Source organism: Pseudoliparis swirei, chromosome 10 (assembly GCF_029220125.1).
Source record: "Pseudoliparis swirei isolate HS2019 ecotype Mariana Trench chromosome 10, NWPU_hadal_v1, whole genome shotgun sequence".
Lineage (NCBI taxonomy): Eukaryota > Metazoa > Chordata > Actinopteri > Perciformes > Liparidae > Pseudoliparis > Pseudoliparis swirei.
Window position 1 is genome coordinate 4,078,418 of NC_079397.1, and position 22,476 is coordinate 4,100,893.

A 22,476-nucleotide genomic window follows, 5' to 3' on the forward strand; every position below is an offset into this window, starting at 1 on the left:
TTAATGTGTCGAAGCTTTTTAAAATTGAATATGTTATGAAATGACAATAATGTGATAAAACATAATAGTCTGGTAATGCCTGTGAGCTCCGGCGGGGGACATCGGAGGACTCGGGGGTCATACGTACATAAATAAACGTTTCTTGTTGCGCAACACTGTGTTCTTATTGCGCAATATACTAGGAGGACTTCAAATGTCTTAAGCATAAATAAATAAAAGTAGTAGAGCATAACACACCACTCGCGATCAAACGCTTTAGACAGAGGTTCGGACCGCCCCAGCTCATTTGCATATAAGTTCACATAAATACATGCATAAATAAATGAAGAAATACGTGTGGACACGTAAATAGAGACATAAATAAATGAAATAGATTTATTTAATGATGTCCTGTTTAGGTATAACTTAGATTTATATATTCCTCTTTATACATTTATTTAAGCATTTATTTATTTATTCTTGTATTTATTTATCCATTTCTTTAAGCATTTATTTATTTATTCCTGTATTTATTTATCCATTTCTTTAAGCATTTATTTATTTATTCCTGTATTTATTTATTTATAAATTTATTTAAGCATTTATTTATTTTTTCCTGTATTTATTCATGCATTTATTTATTTAAACATTTATTTATTTATTCCTGTAGCTATTCCTGTATTTATTCAAGCATTTATTTATTCATACATTTATTTAAGCATTTATTCATTTATTTCTGTATTTATTCATGCATTTATTTATTTATACTTAAGACATTTTAAGTCCTCCATACAACACTGCGTTGAGCTACACGCGTGTTTTTTTTTTTAAACGAGTTCAACTGAAGTGGAAATGATCAGCGGGGAAATGTTAATATTCTTTCCACTCAAATTGTTAATTTTTTCCTTTTAACTTCACAAAACAAAACGCTGCCTTCAAGTCCTCGGAGCTCCGTGTCTTTATTTTTGTATGTTTTGTACTCAGCCGGTGGAGCTCGTTGTCTCAGAGGATCATAATCCTCTCTCTCTCTCTCTCCTGCTGCTCTTCTTTAACACGCAACCCATTTGCACTCGATTAAAAAAAAAAAAACAAGCGCTCCCTCCATCACCTCCAAACACGTCGGAGGTGATGGAGTTCAATTAAAACACCGACTCGAGTGTTTTGCTCATTACGAGCCGTGTAGATGGCGAGGTATACATTTAAAGATCATCGCCTCGGGGCAGCAAGCGCAGCCAGGTGTAATAGTGCAGACACACACACACACACACACAAAGGATGTGAATGCAAATGTGCAAATTAACCTTGAGTGATGCATCATTTGCCGCGATCAATAATCTGTTGCAGTTATTTCACTTTAAAACTGAGAGATTCGTCTGAATCTACTAAATCTACTAAATCTAAATCACAAGAGCGATCGGAATGTTTCTTGCATAAAAAAACATCCAAATTAAGTGTTATTGTTTTCCAAGTAATGGATCGATTAGTCGATCGGCAGAGAAAACGTGTTTCATGCTGAAATGGCACAACAAGCAGTTTTCAGCCTCTGGATTCTGGAGATTTACTTTACTTTACACTGTTTTGTATCTTATTAAACTGAATATCTTTAGACTTAAACCCACTTTAAGGAACTGGGATGCACATTTCCCCAAACGATCGATGGAGAAACATCCGTCAGATTAATCCATCGTGTGAATCATCGTTAGTTGCTGGTGTCTAACTACCTGTAGACCTGATTACACTTTAAAAAAGTGAAAAAATGAATCCTAATGTTATTTGACTGAGCATCGCTGCCTTTAAATCTATAAATCTTTAAATCTGTCGTCTAGTCTGCAGGCTGGAAGAGGAAACTGTATTTAGAAGCTCTTCTTGGTTCATAACGTACAAGAATTACATCAGAATTACACAAGTCGGTGCAGGCTGAGGGATTTTAGTCCTTTGGTGAACCAGTAGAGGATCCACCAGCACGCCTCATATACTGGTTCACGGCTCCAGTAAAGGTTCCTGTGGTTGGACTCTACTGGTTGTGCTGCTTCAAAATAAAAACACAGGACGGTTAAAACAAAAAAATAAAAAATATGAAAATATATAAGAAAAAAAACCGTTCTTGTTGGTTCCTGCAAAGCCTTTGATCGCTCCGGCTCGACGGCGAGGGGCCGGCTGGTGGAAGTCGTCACGTTATGCTGTAATAATCAGAAAGATGCAGTAATCTGGGCTCATGTCGGGAGACGTTGCGCAAGAACGTGACCCGCCGCCGCCATGCAGGAAGGAGTCAACGCAGAGACACAGAGCACTTCCTGTTTCAGCAGGAAGTGCTCAGAAAACTTCACGGCGAGGAACCAGGACGAGAGGAAGAAACGTCAGAAGCTTGAAGGACGAAAAGAGTCGAGATGAGAAGAAAGAAATACGTTTGTCTTCTCACCGTTAGCTACCTGTTTGATACGGTACCGAGTGAATAAAGGACCGCCTGTCGCTTCGATTACTTATACCTCGCCTCCTTCATGTGCCACGGTGCTGCTGTGCTATTTGCACAGATTTTAGATGAGGTAACATTTAATGAAATATTTTACTTTCCATTGCAAAATAAAATCCAATCCAGGAAAGTCGGGGCTACTAGCCGCACGCAGCTAACGTGAAACTGTGGTAACTGTATGTGCATTAATCCCGAACTACATATTATATGTGTTTTACGTCCTCACAAGACTTTTTTTTTTGAAATACACACACACACACACACAGGAACTGTCACATTTCAGTCGAGGCTCGACGAGGAAGCCGGTGGGGAGATGAGCGCCTGTCACTTTCATTCATTTCGAAGTGCCGTGTGCAGAGAGCCGACGGCACGGAGAGAAATATACATACATGGGAAATAAGACTCTGGCACATGAACAATGTAAACTCCAGGAATCTCTCCTGGGAGCGTCGAATAAGAGCAGAGGGAAGGTAATCGGCACGGAGGGGAGTTTTCCCACATTTGACGCCACGCTGCTTCGTAACAAAACAAGAGGCTGGAATAATGCAAAGTCATCTGCCCGCTGCATAATGCAGAAGCACAGAGGCTGGGTACTCATAGGCACCAACACCTCATTTCAATACGTGGGTGGAGTGATATGATTATGCATCTTAAATTGCGTATTTGTTCTCCAACAATCGATCCTGAACTCAGCCTTTGACCGCATTTTTTTGACGAGTGCCAACTTCAAGCTATTTTTATAAATTAATTAAAAGAGATAGAAGTTCCCCTTCTGTCGAGAGCGTGCACGAGCGGCGCCGACAGATGGGAGTCACGCTGCTCGTGCAACGGCCAACGAGTCTTTAAAAAGGAAAATCATGAAAAGTCCCTGAAAGACCCACAAAAAAAAAAAACGTGACTCACGAAACGAGAGTCAGAGGATGTGAGGATGTCTTTAGACGGACTTCCTCGTTCCCATTTCCAGGAATGACGTCCGTGGTACACAAAAGAAAACATTTCACAACAGTCCAATAGCTTGACTCGGTTCCTCAGGAGTCTGTAACACGAGCGATGCCTTCAAAGACACAAACAACGCCCCAGAAAACTATTTTTAAGGAGTGAAAAGCAGAAAACAACAACACGACAGCCTTTCTCTGCTCTGTGATCTGTACAAGTTTAAATAAATGAGACAAGTCTTTTTTAACATAGCACGAAAAAAAAGAAGGATTGTTTAAAAAGAGGAGCGGCGCCTCTCGAGTCCCTGAAGGCGTCGCGGTCGACAGATAACGCCGGGTCGAGATCAAAGACGCCGAGCGACTCTCGAGATGTTTGTCGTCTAATCTGTCGCATCGCTCGGGTTGTTGTGCGTTCGCTAAAACGAGGAAGGGGGGGGGGGGGGTAATTAGGTTGTGACTTTGAAGCCTCGTCTCCATCGATTTCCATCGAGACGAACATCGTCCAACGCCGATAACTCCCAACGCCAATCGGCCACCTGTCGCACCGACCTCTCCCCCGTAGGGGTCAAGGGGTCAAGGGATGGAGCCGCTCAGTGTCGAGGGTGTGAGAACCAAAAGGAGAGGAAAGGGGGGATGAAGCAACAAGAGAGCGACGGAGATGCCGCACATCGAAGCCCCGATGTCTTGGTGCGGTTCTGATTCCGCCGTCACGACATCGATAACACACCAGAGCACTCGCCTCTAATTATTTATATGCTTAGTTCTGCATCTAAAATTAAATTTTCATGCATTATTTCATTTATTTCATCATTTATTATGCTTTCCTCGGGTGTTTCCGCTGCATGGTTCATGGTTGGAAGACGAACAGCACGTTTATTTCAATTATAAAGCGCCCCTTCACGTTGGAGCCCTCACAACGAACTGACCAGGAGGATTATTACATTGATCAGCTGCATTGATTGGACCCTTGTTTGTCATTTCTCTGACAATTTTAGGAGATCACATGTCAGATTTCTACACGTTTAGTAGTGTGTATATGTACGTGTGTGTGTGTTGTAAGCTCAGGCCTTTTGGGCCTGATGAGATTCCCGCGACACAAGGATCCATCACAACCGGCTCCAGCGGAGCGACGGCAATCTGTCGGCTCGTCTGTGGGCTCCACCCCCAAAATAACAACAACAACAGGCTTTTGACCACGTTCAACACAATCTAAATAGTTTGAAAATAAATTGTAAAAATCTGCACCTTTCTTTTCTTTCACTTTTTTTCTGCACGTCGATTATTTCTTCTGCACATTAATATTTCTGCACTTTTATTTTTTATAAACATTAATTTTTTGACCCCCTTTTTATCTGCATTTTTTGTTTTTCTGCACATTTATTTTTCCTGCACTTTTTGTTTCTGCACTTATTTTTCCTGACTTTAAGTCGTCCTGCACTTTTTTCCTGCACTTTTTTTCTGCACTTTTATGTTTCTGCATCTTTTTTTAATGCACATTTGCTTTTGTTGAGACGGTGAGTCTAAAGTCCTCTTGGAACACTTCTTGTAAGACTTCGGCTACACGAGCGGAGCTTATTAAAAAAACACAGCGGACGAATAAATATATGCAAAAACCAGCGAGCCAATGGGGGAACACGATATCAAACACGGTGTGAAAGAGACGGAGAGTCGAGAAGGAGGGCAAGCGAGATCACCCCCCCGCTGCTAATCTAATAGGCCCGACTCCAGCGGGGCGACTCCATCACGTTGCGTCATCGCCCCCCGCGGAGCTCGATGGGCTCCTCCCGGGAAGGTCGCGCCGGAACCACGGACGTAATCACATGCAATCAAGTCATCCGGGGTTCCCACGAAAGAGAGAGAGAGAGAGAGAGAGAGATCTGGAAGTTGGGAGGTCTTTTCGCAAAGTTAGGAAACCCCATTTGTTGCTGTTGTGATGGCAACGAGGCATTTTACATGACCAAACAGGAAGTTGCCAGACCAACAGATGATCACATGGTCTCATATATATATATATATATATATATATTATATATAATACATGTATATATCATACATATATATATATATATATATATATATATATATATATATAATAGCGGGTCACAAAAAAAAGCACTTTGAATAAAAAATAAAAATGTTCCTTCCCATGCTGGGTTGTGAGAGCACATTGAAGCCTCCTCTGCACCTTCAGGAAATGGTGTTGCACATTGAAGTGGTGTGTGTGCGTGTGTGTGGGGGGGGGGGGGGGCGCATGACTATGGGCTCTGCAGAGACATAACTCCTCCTCCTCCTCCTCTTCCTCCTCCTCTGAGATTTCAAGACAGTACGTCTCACGTCCGATAATTAGTCGTAAAAAGAACCAAGAGAGTGAATCACCGAATGTTTTCATCGTCAGTTTCTCATCTTCCCGAGAAAAACATCGCAAACATGTCCTGGTTTTTTACTTCTCAAATCTGCCGTTTTTCTATTATATGACTGGAGCTAGAATGAACTGTCGGGCACCTTTTGGGGCTCTGTGGGGGGGGGGGGGACACACACACACACACACACACTGTGATCTGCAGTTTCTTTCACACTGTTCTCAGACATTTAAAGTCCATTTCAGGAAAGTAATTGATGGTTTCGTCACTCGAGGGGCTGCGAGGTGCATCGTCACGGCCCCCCAGATCACCATGACCTAGCAAATATTAATAAATAATCAAATGTAAGATGCTTCCAACCCTCCAAATGCCTTTTCTGCTTCACGGCTCTCATGTCACGTCCCGGTGGTATGAAGGAGTATTGTCTTGAAGGATGAAACCTGCATCCAACAATCTCCCGGAGCAAAGGAGCATCTCGATTGACCGTCTCTATTAATTCATCCCACTAGTGTAGAACCCAAAGAGCGGCAGAGTGATTCTTTGGGTCAACATTTGTGGTTTCATCTCCTTCGGGGTGAGAGGAACCGGCCCTCACCTTCTGGAGTGAGCCGGTCGGAGCATCGCCGTGGCACATCGTCCACGCCGAGCACAAAACACCCCAAAACCAGCGTAAACATGGACATTCTCCACTCTAATGTGATGGAGCTTCTTTGATCCCAACCATAAACACTCATTGTGACTGAGCGTCGCTTTGATAACCGTGGAGCCGGTTCCTGTTTCAGAGCCTCGAGGGTGATAATAAATATTCAAGGTACCGCCGAGTCCTTTTGTTTGGGAGTGTAATTACTCCAGTTAGACAAGCGCGGGGTTATTATCCAGCATAATTACACACGTTGGCCACGTATTATATTTTCCAAACTGGGGCTACAGCGAGCAGATTATCCCTTTCAGGGGTTTTCTCCAGCAAATCAATCACAAAATAAAGATATTTTTTCTTAACCCTTGTGTTGCCTTAGGGTCAATTTGACCCGATTCAATATTACACCCTCCTGCCGCCTTCGGGTTAATTTGACCCCATTCAATGTTTAATGTCGGTGTTCTTTCGGTAGTCAACAAACAAACATAAAGTGCCTCACACTTAAACTTGGAAAACAATATTAATTCTAATAATTTTCTGGAGGTTTTAATTGCTGGCGTCAAATTGACCCCAAAGGTAAAATATGTTTGTAAATATAAAGGTAACAGGAGGGTGAAACATTGAATCGGGTCAAATTGACCCTAAGGTAACAGGAGGGTTAAAAGACCAAATAAAACTTGTTTTGGTGTTTTTTTTTCATGCAAAGAAAACAGAGTTGTGTCTAAAGACGCAGCTTCTTGCTTCTAGGTATTTCCTGCAACACATCTTCCTTTGAATCACGGGGGGGGGGTCGTGCCAAAAGGGACACGAGCGCGTGCCAAATCATATAAGCACTACTGTGTGTTCTTACCGCTGGAGTTCTTCCCACAGATGAGGTGCTGGTAGGGCTGCAGCAGACCCCACATCTCAGAGTCGCTGTTGATGGCTTGCTCCAGGGACTCCAGGGTGAACTTGGGGCTCCCGTTGTCCCGCTCCACCAGCGCGCTGCGCAGGACGCGGCCGAACACCTCCCGGAACAGGCTCTCCACGCACGCGGTGAGGTAGATGGCGGCGTGCTCGTGGATCCTGAGGGCCACCCGACTATCCACCATCCACCTGAAGAACTTCCCCACGGAGAACACCAGCCCGCAGCGCGCCGACTTGCCGCGGCTGAACTTGTCCCCGGTGCTCATGTTGTAGAGGGACAGCGAGCTGAGAGCCGCCGCGACGCAGTTCACCGACACCGTCCACGAGAGCACCACCTTGATGGCGCTCTGGATCTCGTGCTTGGTGCACCTGGCGTAGCGCAGGCTGAGCCGCTGCGCCTCCCGGGCCACCCGCACCAGCGCGCGGCCGATGAGCGCGGAGAGGCGCGCCAGCACCTCCGGCGAAGGGTCGCCGGCCATCAGCTCCTCGTCTTTCCTCAGTGCGCCCTCCACCTCGCCGAGGCTCCATGGCACGTCGTCCAGCTCCGTCAGCCTGGCGCACTGACCCGCCGCGCACTCCAGGGTCTCCGGGTCCTCCGCCAGCACGGTGTTCACCGTGTCCAGGCTGTTCTGTCGGCTGTGCATGGATTCCGTCAGATGCCAGCCGTTGTTGCCGCCCCCCCCGCCGCTGAGCGCGATGGACTGCGGCGCGTCGGAGCAGCACAGCGACACGCTGGACGACCTGACCGAGTCCGCGGCGCCACCATAACCCGAGTCGAGCGTGAGATCCTCCAGCGTCCTCACGACCGTCTTACCGTGGCCGGCCATCGCTGCACCGCATGCTGTTGGGTGTGCGTGGGCTCTCACTTAAATGACTCAAACTCCTGGTTACCTGCTTTTTGGGGGATTCTTCCTCCTCCTCTCCCCTCTCCTCAGCCGGTGTCCGAGGTTGAACGTGTATCCCCCCCCGCCTCTCCTGCCTCTCCTGTCCCACTTCCTCCTAAGTGGTCCGGGCGTCTTCGATTTTGTCCACAACTTCACGCGCGTAACCCGAGAGCGCACGAACAACCGTTTGCGCGCGCGCGCTCACTGCAACAAGCGCAGCGCAGGGAAGGGACTCCGGAGAGAGGGGGAGGAGCCTGGAGCCCCCGGGAGGCTGCGAGGAGCCAATCCGCGTCTCCGTCGGCTCTGGCAACCCCCTACCTGCTGCTGCCGCTGCCTTCGAGCAAGGCAGAGGCTACCTGGTGGACACGTGTGGTGGAAATAATGCGCACCGACGGCATGACACGACACTGACGTCACACACGCGGGTGTTCATTCGTTAGAGGTCAAAGGTCATGCGGCTGTTGGCTCTCCTGTTCATCCTGATTGTAATCTGATGGGGAAAGCTTGCTGTACTATTTATATCCTTAATTATTGTAGAAATTACTCAAATTAAATGCACAGATTTGAACTAGAATATTGTCAGTGGCGTTTAAAAATACAAAAAAGGAAGATATTCTAGTCGTGAATGCACCTTTTCTCTCCATTATATCCTCAGTTATTATATTAATAACTAATAAATGCACACATTTTAACTAGAATAGTGTCAGCCTTTAAAATGTTTTTTAAAGTGAGATATTTCACTCTTGAATGCACCTTTTCTCCCATTTCTGCTCTTTTATAAAAACGTAATAATATTAATGTATATGGAATCTGGATAAAAGACAACATTTATATTGTAGAAAAGTGTATTTTCTTTAACCACATCGACATATTATTATATTCCGTCTGCAGGGAAAAGCAGCTTCTTCTTTGTTTAGCATGCTGCACACTCGTGATGCTCTTCACTCAGAGAAGTGAAGGTCTTTTCTTGAGGAACTCCTCAAGCTTAAAAGCCACTTTATGAACACTGAGGCTCAGCATCCCTCGGCCAGGATGATGGTTTTTTAAATATATATTCTCCACGATACAATTTGTTCCCCCCTCAAAAAAGAGTGGGTAATTTGGATTCGCTGAGAGGAACAGTTGGCATGAAAAGACCCAGTTTGGGAAAGAATATAATTCACTGGATATTGAATTATTTACCCGTACAACACGAGTAAGATTCTGATTTAAAAAAAGATTAAATGAAACAGATGAGCCAATGGCATCAATGCATTTAGAGCATGAAGAACCCTGAAGAGGCTCCTCTCCTGCAGACTGATGCAATGCAGCACATCTTGCTGACTGACTCAGGTGAGCAGAGCGGTGTGGAGGTGGGCAGCTGTCAGCTGCATGTGCACACGCACACCGTGGGCCTCACGTATCAAGCCCCGGTTGCCTGGTAACAGCAGAACGATCACGGTTTTCTCTCCCGGCAAGACGATAGACTGTTAGTATTTTTTTATTATTTATTTTGCCAGGAGAACGAGTGCATCGTGAGGACACGCACGCTTCCCCTCAACCAGGCTGCACAGTCACGTTTTATATTTGTTAATTTATTCAATCAAAAATTACATTTTAATTTAAAAAAAGAAAAAAACACACACGTGTGTTTAAATGATATAATATAGAGCATTTTGTTCGTTTTTACATGTTATATACTCTGTGTATTTTGTTCTTAACTGTACATTTGACACTTTAAAACTATATTTATTGAATGTTGTATCATAAATTGCACTTTATTAAGGGCTAAAACTTTAATTATTGAAATTATACCATAATCATGTGAGAATAGACTAAAAAACAAAAGTGTAATATCCACTATAACAACTTATTATAATGTTTTAACGTTAAGTTATCGCCTCACACAGGAGGCGATAATGGCACGAGGTTATACTGCCACCCAGTGGCCAAAAGACGGTACTGCTTCTACAGACTGCATTTTTATGTCTTGTGCAATTACTACACAATTTATGTAAAGGAATATTGTGACGCACGCATTTCTTATTTAGACACTGGAAAACATGACATGCAAAGAAAATAAGATAAATTGGGACAGAAGGAACAATATTGCATTCAGATAAGAAAATAAACATTGTGATATTTCAACTAACTTGAATACAATATAAACAATAAACAAGTTATGCATGAATAGCCACGAGTTTCGTGCAAATCAAAGCAAATTTCTCAGATTTCTGTCCGCAAATGGGGAAAATTTTATTATTAAAAAAAACAAACTGTTGAATATCAAGTGCGTCAGCTACAACGACAGCGCTGCGATGACACACACGGACACACGCACACAGACGCGTGCCCGCCCCCTCCTCCTCCTCCTCCTCCTCCCGGCTCATGCCCGACTTCATGTGCTCATCCGGGTACTTTCATGGTAAACAAGCCAGTGCAATCTGGGGGCGGGCGTTTGTAGAGGCTTTTTAAACGCTTATGCTTTTTTTACGTCACCAACTATATGTATATATAAGTGTAGGTGCACATCTTTAAAAAATTATTCATCTTATTACAAATATGTATTTGTTATATTAATATACTTACTTATACTATATAAAATCAAAGTATACACTTCCAGCTGGACTCCCCTTATAATATGTTTTTTTTCCCAGTTTGCCATGTTGGCATTTTTTTGGCATAACAAAGTTATTATGCTCGTGACCCTGTTATGGTAAATAAGGGAAAGCACGCTGCAGAAACGTGACAACCAAGAGGGAACCCACGCAGCGCGCTCGGCCAATCACGGAGCTCATAGCCGGCGCGCGTCCTCGTGTGTGGGCGGAGTCAGGGGTTTGTAGGCGCGGCGCCGAAGAGAGAGCAGCTATTCGTGGAATGACTGTGACTAACGGCAAGGGTTCACAACAGCTCCGGGCTTGTTCAGGCTGCTTTAGGGCGACGATTTTTACACAAAAAACGGAGTAAGCTTTCGCGGTAACGCGGCTCGTGACATCTACTTTTAAATCACAGGCGTCGTCGGTTACTTCCCTAACTTAATTACACGTAAATAACGATTCCAGATTTAAAGCCTGCAAACGCGTTTTGAGTACTTGTCGAAATATACGATCTTTTCTTTTCTTCATCTGGATAATAAGCAAATTACACAAGGCGAAACGAGGTTACGGCGCCTCATCGAACCGGGTCCTAAAGCCCGCCGAGTTGCTGGTCACATTTCCCCAAATGGTTAAACTGTTTTTAAATTCTTCGACATAATGGAAAATGTTCTGTTGGAGCAAGGCTAACCGCGAACGCTGCCTGTATGTCAGTAGCGTGCACGCTGACGTAACAATCACGCGCTTTTGAATCCGAAATTACACTTTTTATTTAATTTTTTATTTTCTTCTTGCCATTTTTTTAATTAGTGAGTCGAAACATATTTTGTGAGCACACGAAGAAAAAAAAGGACAGGAAAAAAAAGGAGTCGTCCAGTTGAGTAATGGTCATTAATACGATCCACTGGTTCAGGAAGGGCTCTGCTGGGAGCGGACTCGGTCCGCTGCGTCTACATCCTCGACCCCTGGTTCGCGGGCTCCTCCAACGTCGGCATCAACAGGTGGAGGTGAGCTTTGCGCAACAGCTGAATAAATTAATGTTTAAAAAAAATAAAATCTGAAGTTAAAACAAAGAAAATTCATATTTAGAAATTTATTTTTGTCTGTGTAGTGGAGAACTGAGATAATTAGCATATAGATCTATATGGGGCGTGACGTCATCACGCTGACATTCCGTCTTTACGCACAGTGCAAGTAGGTCAGTGTGTTAGTGTTGAATCCAGAGCTTTTCACTATTTAGTTATTTATCACAAAACACTTTGCCCGTTATTTGCCATTTTTATTGGGTGCTATTTAATAACAATAGAAGGATATTTTTGTTTAGGGCTTGTTAATTAATATTATATGGATATAGTATCATCTCAGATTGTGTATGTCGTAATATGGCACACAAATTGTCTTTCCCATGTTTTAAAGATCTGGATTACAGTAACATTATGTGATTGATGCTCTATCGTTTCTCTCCATATGTTATTATCAGCTTGTAGAAATATTAATTTCAGTGTCCACAGGGTTTTCTTTTGAGTGTGAACATCTGTTTGTGGAGGGTTAATCCAAATGTTTGAGACAATGAATGAAATGACACTAAAGCTGCGTGTTACATCATATATTAAAGAAAATATTATGAAAGTATAGTATGTAATAGTGTGGGGGGTGCAAGTGACTTTTTTTCGTCCCGATGTGCGCGCGCACACCGGCATCCGAGCTCTGCGGTGCGCGAGACGGAGATCGGAGTCGTGTTAACGCGACACTAGAGACAGAATGACATGCTGCTGGTTAGAGACGACCAACAACAGACGGATTGGAAGCTCATTCTGCGCATGCGTTAAGTGCGTTAAAAAAAAAAAGTTAAACCTGTAATTTAATTAACTGAGTTAACGCGTTATTTTTCACAGCACTAATATATTTATATATATAGATATACATATACTTACTGTCTCTCTTTGTGTCATTACATCCCCGAGGTGAACGGGACGCAGCATTTCTGTGTTTCTGTGTGGGTGTGTGTGTGTGTGTGATCGCTGCAGGTTTTGACACCGAAGGTCTGGCGTCCGCCGTGTGGCCGGGGGGGGGGGGGGGGGGAACCGAAGCCCTCGCACGGTTCGTGAGGCATCTGGAACTACCCGACATCTCTGGGTTCATATTCATAGGACAAAAGGTCCTTGTATATATAATGAATTTGCTAAATTTCACATTACGACTTGTAAATATTGTGCGTTGTATGTTTTATCTTTTGTGTAGCTATTTATTTATTTTTTTATATGATAAATTGTGGATGTTTTTTTGTTTAGTTTAAATAAAATTTAAACATTTGTATACTGTATAAATATTGACATTCTAATACCGCTGCCTTGTTTATTCTGCTTTTCTCTATCGAGTGTTTATTTTTATTTTGTATGATTGGTCATCCTGTTTCATTCTAAAAAATAAAAAACACATTTAAATGATTTCTGATCATAATAAAGTTTGAATCAATAGTGAAGAAAAGCAGCTATTTGAAAATAAAAAATAAATGTCGATATTTATTGATCAAACAAAGGAAATGAGTGAACTGCCTAATTAACTGGACCGGACCAGGTGTGGAGTTTGGTCCTCATTGCAATGCATCATGGGACATTTATTGAAGTCACGTGACAAAACAAAACTTTACAGAGCAGGTGAGTCCAGAAACTGGAAAAGGTGCACATGGAAATTCAATTTAAAAACATGAAACAAAACCAATATCTCGACAGAAGCATTGGGTGCATTAGCGCCCCCACCTGGCAGGTAGAGGGTCCTGCCCACCTGGCAGGTAGAGGGTCCTGCCCCACCGAGCAGGGAGAGGGTCCTGCCCACCTGGCAGGGAGAGGGTCCTGCCCCACCGAGCAGGGAGAGGGTCCTGCCCCACCTGGCGGAGAGGGTCCTGCCCACCTGGCGGAGAGGGTCCTGCCCACCTGGCAGGGAGAGGGTCCTGCCTCACCTGGCTCTTAAAGGGACAGTTCCCCTCAACAACAACAAAAACTATTTCTACCTTTTACCTGTTACCTGTCGTGCTATTTATCTATTTACATTGGTCTGTTGTGACCGTGTGTCTTTACTTCATTACCTTCGCATTGAAAATGCGGAAGGTTATGTTTTGATCGCCGTGTATTTATTTATTTGTATGCGTGTTATTCGCGTAACAAAAAAAGTTGTAAACCGAACCGCATGAAATTTGGTGGGATGATTGGTTATTATCCTGGGACCATTTGATTAGATTTTGGGATCGATCGGGTCAAAGGGCAAGGTCATGAAAAGGTCAAAATCTTCTTTTTACCATAGCACGGTCAATTTTTATCCAATTGGCATGCAACTAATGCCAACATGTTCATAACTCAATGCCCAATCTTGTGATATGCGAAGGTATGCGCTCTACCGAGTGCCCGTTCTAGTTGAATATGTTATTGTTTAGGTTGTTCGTTTTGGTCAAATTGTGCCTCTGATTTTCATATATTATATAAAAAAATGTATTATATATTAAATATTATTTTTTAGAATGGTATATAAATATAATATACATATTTATGTTGATATACTGTATATAAATTGATATACTTTATAAAAATATATATATATACATATATATTTTACTCTATTTTTTGTTTCGATAAATCGTATATAATATATTTGTCTGATCTAAATAAATTCTTTTGACATGAATGGATGTTAATTTAATATTCGGAATGGTGCTTTTTGTTTGTATTATTTAATTGAATTTACTCAATCAGTTTTCAAAATAAATAAATCCATCAAAACACATTAGTCTACTTTTAATTCTCAAATACTTTTCCTGCTCACAGAAGCGCAACAGTCACACTGAATAGGTATTATAACCTTTATACGTTTTATAATCTCACACAACCATAAATAATCCACCATGAAAGATGCACTTTTTTAAATTGGCCACGTGGACTTTTTTTTCTTAAGACGACTGCGTTTTTGGGACGACCTCCACTTAAAATAGTGTTTATTTTGAGCATTAAAGGAACATTGCAAAACAAAACAACAACAAGAGTCAGAAAGTAGTGTGACTCTTTCCCGCCCAGTTCCTCTTTCTTTGGGCTCACAATAAACTCACTGGGACTTAGTTTTTGGGGGTCGTGTCCCGTTCTGTGGGGTCATCTTTGCAGATGCTGAGTCAGGATCTGCTCCACCAGCTGCAGGGTGGGCTGGCTGATCGGGTATCGGGCCGGCAGCTTCTCCTCGGCGCACGACAGCTTCACGAAGTACCTGAACTCCTCTCGGAAGTGGGAGCGCAGGTGGGCGGCCAGCCGGGCGTCGTGCTGCAGGATGGCCAGCAGGAGACGACAGCGCTGGAACAGCAGGACGGACTGAAGTGGACTCAGAGGGGACTCCTGAGGGTCCGACAGGACCAGCACCACCTGCTGGACCTGGTACCCGATGAAGGACAACTGCAGGGAGACGAGGAGACGGGACGTCCCGATACGAGTCCTTCAACATCGCTCATAGATACACGTGAGATACGGATTCACAAGATCATTTATTAAAACACTGACAGTCCTGGTTCAGAGATTTATTTGTTTTGAATAAACACTGAATATTTTATAAATTAAATTAAATAATATATTTTTTAAATAATGGTTCATAAGTTTACTTTCTTAAAACTTAAATTATTGATATAACATGAATGAAAGTGTCACCAGCCATAAAAAAAAAAAAAAAAAGGGATGTCTCACTGAGTTGCGGGAACCAAAGACACAAGAACAAAAACAAGTAGAATTTTTTTTTTATATACAAGTAAAAAAACATATACATATATATATATTATATAGTTTTAGAACACCTCAATTTCTCAATTTTTTATTAAAATGTAATTTCTCTATGTCCTCTGAAATTAAAGCATAGAACAATTTTACTTAAACTTTTGACCAGTAGTGTGTGTATGTATATAATGCTAAAATGACACAACACAGAGTGACAGGGAGGGAGGGAGTGTGGGAGGGACTTTACCACGTGAGGATGAGGCTGCAGGACTCCGAGGATCCAGCCAACAGACAGGAAGTGGTCGTCAGGGGAACACCTGCTGGCCTGAAGTTCCAACAAAGTGTGAAGCCACAGGTCAAAGGTGAGGGGAGGTTTCATTGGGCTGTAAAGCTGCAGCTCAAACTCACGTTGTGGCCTAAAAGCAGCAGCTCAAAGAGCAGCGAGCAGGCGGCGTCCAGGTACTCGGACAGTAAGGCCTGCAGCCGACAAGAGGGGGAGGAGGGGAGGAGGAGAAGGAGGGGACATTAAAAACAAGATGAATGACAGACGGGCGTGGAGGAGTGGAGGAGTCGCTCACCTCGCGGTCCACCGGAGATCTTCGGTTCCGCGTTTGTGGATCTGCGTCACAGATCAAGGCGAGCAGCATTCTGGAGGCCAGGGCTCCTCTGCAGGGGGGGGGGGGGAGAGAGAGACAGAAAGAGAGAGAGAGACATATAGATCGAGAGAGAGAGAGAGACATAGAGAGAGACAGAAAGAGAGAGAGAGACATAGAGAGAGAGAGACATAGAGAGAGACAGAAAGAGAGAGAGAGACAGGTGTTTACAACAGGAAGTAGATCTCTCCGTCAGCGTGGGTTGCAGGTGTTCACAGCAGGAAGTAGATCTCTCCATCAGCGTGGGTTCCAGGTGTTTACAACAGGAAGTAGATCTCTCCGTCAGCGTAGGTTCCAGGTGTTTACAACAGGAAGTAGATCTCTCCGTCAGCGTAGGTTCCAGGTGTTTACAACAGGAAGTAGATCTCTCCGTCAGCGTAGGTTCCAGGTGTTTACAACAGGAAGTAGATCTCTCCGTCAGCGTGGGTTCCAGGTGTTCACAGCAGGAAGTAGATCTCTCCGTCAGCGTGGGTTCCAGGTGTTTACAACAGGAAGTAGATCTCTCCGTCAGCGTGGGTTCCAGGTGTTTACCTGGTGGCAGCCAGCAGGGCGAGTCGGGCCGGCTCCACCTCCGTCTCCCTGAACATGACGGCGAGCGTCTGGACCGTCAGCGTACTCAGCCTGAGCAGAGGAGCCGAGTCAGAGCTGCATGTGACCCCGATGACCCCGTGAATTGATGGATACACACACACACACACATTGATGGATACACACACACACACACACTCACAGGAGTTGGTCTGCGGTGAAGTCTCCACTGAGGCTCTGGTGGCCGTGCAGAGATTCCTCCAGAGTCTGAACCAGGAAGACGAGCAGCTCACTGGACTGAAGCACGACGGAGGAATGTATATGAAATAAATATTAAAGATGAATCATGAGCGGTTTACTAAGATTTAATAAAACATCATTTGTTGATGATTTACAATTATATATAATAGATTAGAATTATAATATATATATATATAATAATTATTATAATATATATATTATAATAATTAGAATAGGTATATATACAATTAAAATAATGATTATATATATATATAATTATATATAATAATATATAAAAACTATAATATATATATTATAATTATATAATAATAATAATTGTAAATAATTATAATATATAATAGGTATATATACAATTAAAATAATGATTATATACACTACCGTTCAAAAATTTGGGGTCACTTAGAAATGTCTTTATTTTTCAAAGAAAAGCACTGTTTTTTCAATAAAGATAACATTAATAAAAAATACACACTATACATTGTTAATGTGGTAAATGACTAATCTAGGTGGAAACGTCTGGTTTCTAATGAAATATCTCCAGAGGTGTATAGAGGCCCATTTCCATCAACTATCACTCCAGTGTTCTAATGGTACATTGTGTTTGCTAATCGCCTTAGAAGACTAATGTCTGATTAGAAAACCCTTGTGCAATTATGTTAGCACAGCTGAAAACAGTTATGCTGGTGATATAAGCTATACAACTGGCCTTCCTTTGAGCTTGAAGTTTGAAGAACAAAATTAATACTTCAAATATTAATCATTATTTCTAACCTTGTCAATGTCTTGACTATATTTTCTATTCAATTTTCAATTCATTTGATAAATAAAAGTGAGTTTTCATGGAAGACACAAAATTGTCTGGATGACCCCAAACTTTTGAACGGTAGTGTATATATCCATATAATTATATAGAATAATTATTATAATTATAATCTGTTGCAGCACTGGTTGATAAAGATGTCACGATGTCATGACCTCAGACTGGTGTTTTGCGTCTCACCCTCCAGAAGAGGCGGCGCAGGGCGACGTGGCGCTGGGCGGCGGTCCTCAGCTCCTGCAGTAGCAGGTAGAGGCTCTCCACTCGGATCCCCTCCTGCAGGAGCTCACAGCTCAGCTGGGCAAACAGGTGGCTGGTCCGCTCCCAGCTACACACACACACACACACACATAATCAACCTGCCCACAGTCCTGTGCTGCGGTGCAACAGACTTTTGTTACCTGATGGCAGGAAGTCGTTTTCCGGCACAGGGGTCGGGCGAAGCGCTGCACTTTCTCCTGTAGAGCGGGTCTAAGGACAGAGTGGACCTCTGAACACACACACACACACACACTAGTCATTTTAAACAATAACCACTAGTGTTGCATATCTCGTCTTCGCTCACGATGATGAAGCTGCTCCAGGCGCTCTGGAGATGGAGGTAGAGTCTGGAGGCGTGCGACACGGCGTACAGGTGCAGCTCGGCCTCCCTCTCCTCGCCGCCGCCGCTCGCCGGGTCCCGTTTCAACAGGCGAGACAGAGCGGCGCCGATCCGCCTCGGGACCTATAGATCCACACCGACCGTCAACACGCCAGTGTGTGTGTGGGGGGGGGACATGTTGTGTGTGTGTGTTTTTTTTAACAGTCCCTTTACCTGGCCGGTGTCGGGGAAGGTCGACAGAGGGAAGGTGGGGGAGCCGGCGGACGGGACCCCGACCAGGCCCAGAGTCTCCGGGTTGGGACAGGAGGCGGAGCTTAGAGGTGACGACGCTCGGAGCTCGCCGGAGCTCCTGAGGAACAGAAAACAAAATGCATTTTAAAAAATGATTTCATTGCCTTTTTTTCTTTCCCTTTAGAAACTCCTCGAGCCAATTAAGGCTTCACCAACTCAGCTGGAGCTAATTGGCTTCATGGGACTCGTCATATCCGCTCTTAGCATGTGTGTGTGTGTGTGTGTAATGACCTCCCACGGGGTGAACTATACCCACAAGCAGAAAGACAGATAAGCATGAGACAGCTTCTTCACACACACACACACACACACACACACACACACACACACACACACACACACACACACACACACACACACACACACACACACACACACACACACACACACACACACACACACACACACACACACACACACACACACACACACACACACACACACGTAAAAAGTCCGATTATATACAAATTAATGACATTTTCTCATTAAAATTAGTCAAAAAGCTAAAAGAAGTCCAAAAAAAACATACATTTTAATTCAGAGATACACATTTAAAGTGTGATATTCTACTCCCCATTTACATGTATTGATTTTAGCATTACTTGTATTTTTATTTATTTCATTTTCTCTTATTTTGTATCTTATTTCACACACATGTTGGATTTCCACGACTTTAGTAAATACATGAAATGACACAAATGAATGAGAGACAATAGTTTGATTAAAAGAATAAATATATATATAAATGTTTATTCTTTTAATCAAACTGCGTGAATGAACATATAAAAATGAAGAATTTTCATGACGTAAAAAAAAAAAAATTGGAAATACAAAAATGTTTAAAGAATTTTTCCAGGTCTGGAAATAGACTTGAATGTATTTTGTGTACTTTAAAAGTATATTTCTGAATGAAAATAAATAAATACACGTCTGGTCCCGGTGAGAAGTGAGCAGCAGGTAAACGGAGGTGAATCGTGTCCCTCGGTAAATAAATGACGAGCAATCAGAGACGCCGAAGAGGATCATCTCCCGCTGGAGAGAGGCAGCTTTCACTTCTCAACCGAAACCCAGGAGATTTCACCGTTCGCTAAATAAATAAAACAATATTTAGCATTCTTTTATTCATCAGTCCTCAAGACCTCGAGCAGGAATCGTGCTTCTTTTAGGACCTTCTTTAAAAAAGAAAAGAAAAGTAAAAGCCACCACAGCCACAGTCTCAGGTTGCATTCATATCGTCTGACAACCCGGAGTGAGTGAGTGAGTGAGTGAGTGAGTGTGTGTGTGTGTGTGTGTGTGTGTGTGTGCTCACCTCTGTGCAGGAAGTCCTGTGTTGGAAATAAAAGACGGTGGGGAGTTAGAGTTACACTCAAAGGGGAACATGAAGCATAGACTTCTATACAACCAGAGGAGTCGCCCCCTGGTGGTCAAGAGAGAGAATGCAGCTTCAACACATGAAGCATCGACTTGCTGCCTGTCTCTCACCTGTGTGACATTTAGAAACTCTTTACCTTCTACGGTGTGTGTTGTTGTCGGGCAGTAGCTGGTCCTGCGAGAGGGCGGGGCTGCGGGGGGAAGCCCCACCCTCTTGTATCTCCTCAGCCAATCACGGCCCCTCGCAGCAGGCTTGTCCGTGACGTAGGTGATTCGAATGTGCTGGCAGATTTCACGGTTCTTCCCATGAAGGAAATCTGGGAGGTCGTTCACCTGAAGAGATTATACGGGGATAAAAGAACAGCATTTATCACCTCAATCTTTTTTGTGTTTAGATTTTACAAAAAAATGTGCAATCAATTTACACCACATAAATCTCAAGAAATAACTATTTTAAATTAATATATATATATAATTGTATATAATAATCTATTACCTCTTTAATTAATGTAGGCATTCATTTATTTTGAAATGTATAAAGTTTGCATTTGTTATTTATTTATAAATAATTGATCGTCTCTTTCTTTAATTTGTGTATTGTGCATTATTATGTATTTATTTAGATGTTTAATTTTCTTTTACTTATTTATGTATTTATTTCTACATCTATTTATTTTAATGCAAGTATATTTTATATACAGAAAAATATATTTATTTCTACATATATTTATTTTTTATATTGCTTCAGAATTTCGGTATCATTTATTTATGACAATAAAGGGTAGTTGGGTACCCCTAATGTTTTCATAGTAATTTTCATAGTCTGAAGAGATTAATATTTAAAATACTTTTACAGATTGTACTCATATTCATGATAAAGATCAATATTATCCTGATTTTGATTATTACAGGTTTTCGAAGAAGAGTTTCCGACCTGCTGAAGTGTCCGTGAGTTCAACACAGGCAATAATCTGACAGGATTAACTCTGTAAAGAGGAATTTAAATTTTTGACCTCTGACCTATGTGACATAACAAGATGATAATAAACACACTCTCCTCTTTCCGATACCGCATGCGTTACTTTACATCCAGCTTGAGTCTATTTCAAGTCTCTGGTAGTCGGGACTGGGTCATTCAGTTTAATCTCAGGATGATGAGCCATTTGTCCCATAGAATAAATAAAGAAAAGATCATATAAAAGAAATAAATGTCATTATAAAAAAAGGAAATATACAGATCAAAATGTATTGCAGGTGTAATTAATCATTTTTAACTAAATGATTGATGTGATCATGTTTGAATAATTGATGTGTTGGCTTCTGCGTACTTAGCAGGTAAACTTTATATTGATTAAAGAATGAATACAGACGGAAATAAGTTTAGAAAACAGAAAATAAAAAAATCAGTATTCAGTTTACTATCAAACAAAACCAAAGAAACATCTTACGTTCTTCATTTAGAAACTGGAATTAGAAAATGTTTTTTTTCTTCCATATATATATAAATATTTTATTTGTTTCTTACTATTCTATTTGTTTTGCCTTGACTCTCTGTAGATCACTTTGTAAAATTTGTTTGTAAAAGTACAATATAAATAAAGTTATTATTATTATTATCATCTCTGCTTCATAAATATCTCAAACTTTTAGTCAATATTTAAAATACTTGCTGACAGTTGGACAGGAAAATAACAATAGTCATATTTTTAACATCTAATAGTCCAAATAATAATTTTAAAATCCAGAATAAAGGATATTTAAGAGCTCTAGTTGTTAGTAAAACATGAGCGTTGTCTTCAGCCAGAGTTCCGCCACCTTTAAGTGAAAATATAAAAAGTTGAGCATCATTCTGTGAACTCACCAGCTCGACGTCGCGCACGCGCCTGAAGCTGAAGGCTTCGGTGAGCGTGCGCGGCGGGTATTCCGTCAGGTACACGCGCTCGTCGCTCAGCACCGCGTGCATGTACACCTTATTGACGGTCTCCGAGATCACCACGCACGGCTCGTGCGCGCGGATCCGCTCGTACACGGCCCGCTCCGTGTTCCGCTTCAGGAAAGAGTCGAGCTTGATGTTTCGGCGGGAGAGGAGGGCACCGGAGCCGGTCCGAGCCATGACGGTACCGGGACCGGCGGAGCCGTTCGTGACAACTTTGTGACGCGACTAAAGAAACTACCGGGAGATGCTCTTCTCCGCGCGTGAACAGGCACTGAGCACTCAACTGCTGCGGTCTCGCGCTGCCAGCAAACACGGCCATCTGATTGGTCCGCGCATTGAGGAGAAATGCCGCTGATTGGCTAGAAGACACGAGGTTTGGAACGCAGCGCAGGAAAGGAGGAAAGGAAGGTAGGAAAGAAAGAAAGGAAGGAAGGAAGTTAGGAAAGGAAAGGGAGGCAAGGAGGAAAAGAAGGAAGTAAAGGAAGGAAAGCAGGCAAGGAAGGAAAGGATGTAAGAAAGGAAGTAAGGAAAG

At 42.6% G+C, this 22,476-nt stretch overlaps 2 protein-coding genes and 1 long non-coding RNA gene across 3 annotated transcripts in view; 1 reads left to right on the forward strand and 2 right to left on the reverse strand.

Annotated features, from left to right (window-relative positions):
- The window catches only part of LOC130200512 (ankyrin repeat and BTB/POZ domain-containing protein 3-A), a 131,624-nt gene extending 123,442 nt beyond the window's left edge, over window positions 1–8,182 (reverse strand). The window contains exon 1 of the mRNA XM_056424871.1: window positions 7,232–8,182. Coding sequence (XP_056280846.1) covers window positions 7,232–8,114 — 883 coding nt within the window. The 5' untranslated portion in view covers window positions 8,115–8,182. The remainder of the gene's footprint in view (window positions 1–7,231) is intronic.
- A 2,867-nt stretch (window positions 8,183–11,049) lies between these two features.
- On the forward strand, window positions 11,050–13,192 carry LOC130200824 (uncharacterized). Its single transcript, XR_008833084.1, has 2 exons — window positions 11,050–11,751; window positions 12,724–13,192. It is a non-coding gene; the product is annotated as an uncharacterized LOC130200824 (long non-coding RNA).
- Window positions 13,193–14,712: 1,520 nt separating this feature from the next.
- c10h12orf56 (chromosome 10 C12orf56 homolog) lies at window positions 14,713–22,148 on the reverse strand. The gene is given in 12 exon segments (XM_056425374.1): window positions 14,713–15,174; window positions 15,734–15,811; window positions 15,895–15,963; window positions 16,065–16,152; window positions 16,671–16,760; window positions 16,870–16,964; window positions 17,929–18,073; window positions 18,147–18,235; window positions 18,311–18,692; window positions 19,947–19,962; window positions 20,146–20,341; window positions 21,870–22,148. Coding segments are annotated over 12 exon segments (1,794 nt in total). The 5' UTR covers window positions 22,122–22,148; the 3' UTR covers window positions 14,713–14,880.
- Window positions 22,149–22,476: the final 328 nt, after the last annotated feature.